General features: G+C 33.5%; 1 protein-coding gene across 14 annotated transcripts in view; it reads left to right on the top strand.

Moving 5' to 3' along the window:
- The window catches only part of CEP290 (centrosomal protein 290), an 86,931-nt gene that overhangs the window by 19,203 nt on the left and 61,728 nt on the right, over window positions 1–6,000 (top strand). For 13 of the 14 annotated variants that reach the window (XM_011361743.2, XM_023531546.1, XM_023531540.1 and 10 more), the window contains exons 13-15: window positions 562–685; window positions 4,445–4,617; window positions 5,314–5,476. In XM_011361743.2, the coding sequence (XP_011360045.1) occupies window positions 562–685; window positions 4,445–4,617; window positions 5,314–5,476 (460 nt within the window). Of the gene's footprint in view, window positions 1–561; window positions 686–3,071; window positions 3,581–4,444; window positions 4,618–5,313; window positions 5,477–6,000 lie in introns of those variants that run through there. The other variant, XM_023531547.1, reaches the window with a different exon arrangement.

Here is a 6,000-nt window from a genome sequence, read left to right as displayed (position 1 = left end):
ATTTATTTTAACCCTTACAGCACCTGGTGTTCCTAGGTGGTCTCCCATCCAAGTATTAACCAGGTGGTCTCCCATCCAAGTATTAACCAGGTTGGACCCTGCTTAGCTTCCGAGATCAGGCGAGATTGGGCACGTTCAGGGTGGCATGGCTGTAGACTACATTTTTTTTTAACAAATATTATTGAGTGAAATACTACAGAGTTAATAAAGTAAGAGAGAAGGCACAGGGCAAACATAAACATACAAAAGGTAAAAAGATGGAATTGGATAGATAACTAGGAAAAGTAACATAAAAATAGTTCTAAGAAGTCGCAAATATTAAAGAGTTCTAGAATTCCTATTTGCTGGAGCGTTAGCCATTATCTTTAAATATTAGAGTGATAGCAGTGTATATAATGTTGTATAGTGCATTTAAGGTATACAAAATAGTAAAAGGCATAGTTTTGACCCACGAAAAATATATTATACGACCTCGTTAAAAAGAGTAATACCTACTTTTTTTCTTTTAAAATGTTAATACTTATGAAGAGATAATATATAATATTTAAAAATAACTTATAGGGTATACAAGAACGAGACAGTCAAATTAAGATGCTCACTGAACAAGTAGAACAATATACAAAAGAAATGGAAAAAAATACTTTTATTATTGAAGATTTGAAAAATGAGCTCCAAAGAAACAAAGGTAATTGAATATTTTGTAAGTATATAGTTAGTTTATATACTGCTACATTTTAAAAATATTTTTATTAAAATCACATGTCAATAGATATATTATTGATTTTTCTCTATTTGAATTTTATTTTCAAAAAATTGTTCTGTATACTAACTACTTTATATATGATATTAGTATTTAAATTTGTAAATGATAGGTTTTTTATAATTTTTCTCTGATAAAAATTACATTAAATCTATTACCAGATTGGCTGTATGGAAGAAATGAAATATAGTGGTATAATTTATTATATTTATTAACCCCTCTTTATAATTAACCTAGAATGGAAGAGAATAGAGTTTTGATCAATGTAGCAGCATTGCCGATAGTTTTCAGAAGTAATTTGACTTGGCAGCATTTGATTTAACCTTACTCAACTTAATGTCTTATCATATTCTTCCTACTCTGGGTTATATGCTCTGAATGTAAGCCTTTAAAAACATCACTGGTTTTATATTTCCACAGCACTACATACTATAGTTATTTGAGAGCACATTTAATGCAATCAAGTCATAATGAGTTCATGATGTATTTATTATAATTGCTGAAGATAAAAAATAAGGCACAGAGGGGAAGTAGCAAGTGAATCTATGTGTATGTGTGTAATTGTGAGTGAAATAATAGTGGTGGTAGTTGGCGGTTGGTTGTAATTTAGTTAGGCAAAAGCTTCACTGAGGAGATATTGGAACAAAGACTTAAAGGAGGTAAGGGAGTGAGCCTTGCAGATGTCTCCAAACTATATAGTACTATATAATAGTACTACTCACACAAACTGGGATAGTGCAAAGGCACTGAAACAGGAGTATACCAAGCCTGTGTGAGGAACAACAAAGAGGCCTTTATGCCTGAGCAGAGTGAGAAAATAGGGCAGTCGTAGGCGATGAGATCAAAGAGGCCATATAATGTAGGACCTTACAGTTCAATGTGAGGACTTTGGCTTTAATTTTAAGTGAGAAGGACCACCAAAGAAAGTTTCTGAAGATAGTAGTGATATAATTTGATCTAGGCTATGTCTGCTATAAGAATGTAGGAGTGGTAAGGACAGAAACAGAGACTTGTTAATAAGACTGTTGCAATAATATTAATAATAAAAATAATAACCTCTGGAGAGGTGATGGTAGCTTAGAACAAGGTAATAGCAGTGGAGTTATGAGGTGTAGTTAGTTCTGAAAGTATTTTGAAGGTGATAAAAATGGAATTTGTTTCCAGATATAGGATGTGAGAGAAAGTTTTCAGGACTTTCAGTCTGAACACTGGGGAGGGCTGTGGAAAGATCAGGTTTAGAGATGATCAGCTACTTAGTTAAACAGGACATGTAAAGTTTAAGATGCTTATTAGACATCTGAGTGAAAATGTTAAATAGGCCCTTGTATATAAAAGTCTGAGGTTCAGGAGAATAATCTAGGCTAATGATATAAACTTGGGAACCATGTGCATAAAAATGATAGCTGAAATCAAGAGGCTGGCTGAGATCATCAGGGGAGAAAATATTGGTAAAGAAGAAAAGTCTAAGTACTGAGCCCTGGAATACGTTTACTTTAGAGACTGCGGAGATGAAAACGAACAACCAGAGGAGACTTTAATGGCCAGAGAGATGGGAGGAAAGCCAGGGACATGTAGGGTTCTGAAAACCACACGCGGAATGTCATCAAGGAAGAGAATAAGCAACTATGTTCAGAGCTGTTTTCATTGCTGCTAGGTCAGTAAGAGCACTGAAAATTATTTGACCATTGGATTTAGCAGTGGTCATTTTTGGTTTAAGAGAATGGTTTAATATGAAACAACAAATATAGAGACTTTCAAACATAGAACTGTTTTTATGAAGTAAAGGAGAAAAATAGAGCGATTGCTTGAGGGGGAAGAAGGGTGAAGAAATGTTTTTCTTTTTAAAATGGAAGAATTAATGTTTCTAGATTAAAAGAAAAGATCTATTAAAGAAGAAACAATTGATGAATTGATGAAGCAGGGGAGGGAGAGAACTTCTGGAGCAATATCCTGCGAAGGCAGTGGGATGGTAATCTAGTATTCTAGTGGAGTAGTTGGTCTTAGGAGCACAGAGCATTCATCCACAATAACAGAAAGGAAGGTGAATTACATAGATACAGATGTAGGTGGCTGGATTGATGTCCTGATGGTATGAGCTTGTAGAGCTTCTCTGTTGATTGTTTCTGTTTTATCAGTAAACAAAGAAATGAGGTTCTTGGCTGAAAGTGAGGGTGGGGGATATGCATTAGAAGTTTGAGAAGAGAGTAGAAAGAGAAAGTATGAAATGGTCATCTGGAAGAATGAATAGACTAGGGAAATGTACGATAGTTGTGAAACACCAAGGCCCACTTGATATATGTATTTCTATATGTGTGTTTTATGTATATATTAGAATTATACTTCGACAGTAGTTTAGACTATTTTAAAAAAAGAATTGACATTATAGATTTTGCATATTCCAGCCACCAGGAGAAAAAGTGGTGGTTGATCTCTGCTATCAAGTAAGGAAGAGGTCTTATCTAATGAAACTTCAGTTAGTCCATAGTCATTTGACCCCTAAAACCCACAGAAGGTGTAATGGAATATACTGTTTTGTTTAACTTGTAAATATGACAGCTAATGGTTTTCTCTCTTCATTGGTTAGGATTAGGTTTAGCTATCAGAAACATCTGAAAAATGGGAGCAAAATTATGATAGAAATTTATTTCTCACTTGTACAGTGGCAATTAGGAAGTGACACTTCCTAATTCTAGACCATTGTATAAGGGTGTTGCCTTCATCTGGCTTATCCAAAATGGAGTTTTACTTCCACATCCATAATGCAAACAGCAGGATGAAGGAAGAGGGGGCAAGAAGCAAAGAGCACATCTGGATAGGCAGGTAAATATTGTGGAATAACTCAGGTCTGTCTCCAGCTAGGCTGGAGCTCTGTCTCCAGCTAGGCTGTTCTCTCCAGAGAGCAGGGCTTATTTCTTACACACATGTGATCTCCCACACTAGTACAATGCCTATACATAAGTATATGCCTTATAAATCAGTAGATGTTTATTACGGACGAATATAAGAATTATTTGTGTCAAGATATTTTAGAATGATAGGAATACTATATTTTGGTTTAGCAACAATTTTATTATTATAAAATAATATAAGTAGGGATTTTTTTTAGCTAATTTAAGACTAAGTTTAGCAGCAGATGACAAGATAAATGTAATAATGGTTTAAACAGAATAGAAATGCATTTTTCTGTGACAGAAACAAAGTTGAGGCAAAGTTGAGGGTTAGTGTAATAGCTGCACAAATATTAGATAACCTTTATCTTGTTACTTCACCTGTCTCAACAAGTGATTTCGTCTCATGTTCTAAGAATACTGAGTTCCAGCCTCAATATTGCATAATTCAGCTGGCAAGAGGGAGGAAAGAGAAAAGAGATTCACTTCTCTCTTTTAAAAACATTTCTTGAAATATGCACATGGACATTCTGTTTCTATCCCATTACTCACATGACCACACATAGCTGCAGGAGTATAAGTGAAAATTTAGTGTTTATTTCCAGTGGCCACGTGTCCAGTTAAAAATGCATACTTCTATTGCAGCGGACAAAAGGGTGGTTGAATATTAGGGACAAATAGCTGGCAGTCTATTTTAGTGACATACCAATTTTCCTGCTGTCCATATTGGAACCAGTGATTTAAAAGAATAAGTAGTCAATTCAATTTGTTTATGATTTTTATTTTTACCCTACAGGAACATCAACACTTTCTCAGCAGACTCATTATATGAAAATTCAGTCTAAGATTCAAATTTTAGAAGAGAAAACTAAAGAGGCTGAGAGAACAGCTGAACTGGCTGAGGCTGATGCTCGGGAAAAGGATAAAGAACTAGTTGAGACTCTGAAGCGATTAAAAGATTATGAATCGGTATGTATTTTTATCTTACCAATCAAGGACTTTAGAATTATTCTTGCCACTCACAGACGGTTCTGTGCCATTTACTGGGTAAATTTGAAAACATTTCAGAAGTATCTTAATGATAAAGCTTATCCTAATTGATTTATACTAAACTATTCAAGCTTTTGGGTCGCACTTACTTTTCGGCAGGGGAATTGTTTTCAAACTATTCCTGCAGTTAGTCAGCTTTGATGAGGCAGCAAGATTAGATTCTTTGTAATCTGTGTCATTGTGACACCACTGGTTAGTTTGATAAAAGTTACATCAGGAACAGTTTTGTTGCTTACATTGCCAATACGGCCTAACTTTGTACTTTTATATTTTTAAATCTGATTACCACTCCGGCAACTAATGACTTATATATTGTAATGGTATCACTGATTCACCCCTTCTATTCCTTTTCTATGTTTTATGAAGTGTTTTATATGTAATATTTTGAATCACTTTGCCATTAGGATGCTGTACTGGGAAATTTTAACTGTTCTATTTTCCATCATTATTACTGGATTTATTTTTTTTAAGCACAATAAAAAATACAGTTTAGTGATGTAAATCTTAGGTACATATGTACCTCCCCTCAGACTTAATAAGAAAATAAATTCATGCATTTGATAATTTATTCAAGTAAACCATGTTATATTGAAATTAGATTGGATATTTCTCTAGGGAATATATGGTTTAGAAGAAGCTGTAATTGAAATAAAGAATTGTAAAAACCAAATTAAAATAAGAGATCGAGAGATTGAAGTATTAACAAAGGAAATCAATAAACTTGAGATGAAGATCAATGATTTCCTTGATGAGAATGAGGCACTTAGAGAGCGTATGGGTAAGTCATCTTTTAAGGTATGTAGTTTGCTCAGCCCTAACTATCAAGTAACTTAGTTTTTATTTATTATTATTATTTTTAAAAAGAATGCTTCTTTTAAAAAAATAAACTCTTCTTTACAAATATTTAAAACAAATAAAAAGAGCTGTTCTGATTGAAGCTGGATTGGGATTTGATGGGGTTTGGATGATGGGCCTGGAGCACTACTTTATGCTCAGTAATAATTACTTGGTTAAAAAGTGAAAATCTGCTAATACCACATATTAGAAGTTAACCCTTCAATTTTTTTCAACAAAAGTAAGGTCTGTATGACCCATTTTAGTTTTCAAAATGCTCTTGTTTCAGGTGAATTTATGAGGACATTCAGAAATACTATTTAAACCTTTTTAAGATTTTAGTATTTTTATAATTTAGACTGCTTAAGTTTTTCTTTGATTATTTTAAGGTTGCTACAGATTCTAAGAAGTGATTGGTCAATATAGCTTGAGAGTTTGTATATTGATTTCAATAAACAGTTCATTAGT

Source organism: Pteropus vampyrus, unplaced genomic scaffold (genome assembly GCF_000151845.1).
Source record: "Pteropus vampyrus isolate Shadow unplaced genomic scaffold, Pvam_2.0 Scaffold70, whole genome shotgun sequence".
In the NCBI taxonomy this organism is placed as follows: Eukaryota; Metazoa; Chordata; class Mammalia; order Chiroptera; family Pteropodidae; genus Pteropus; species Pteropus vampyrus.
This window is presented reverse-complemented; position numbering and strand designations above follow the sequence as displayed.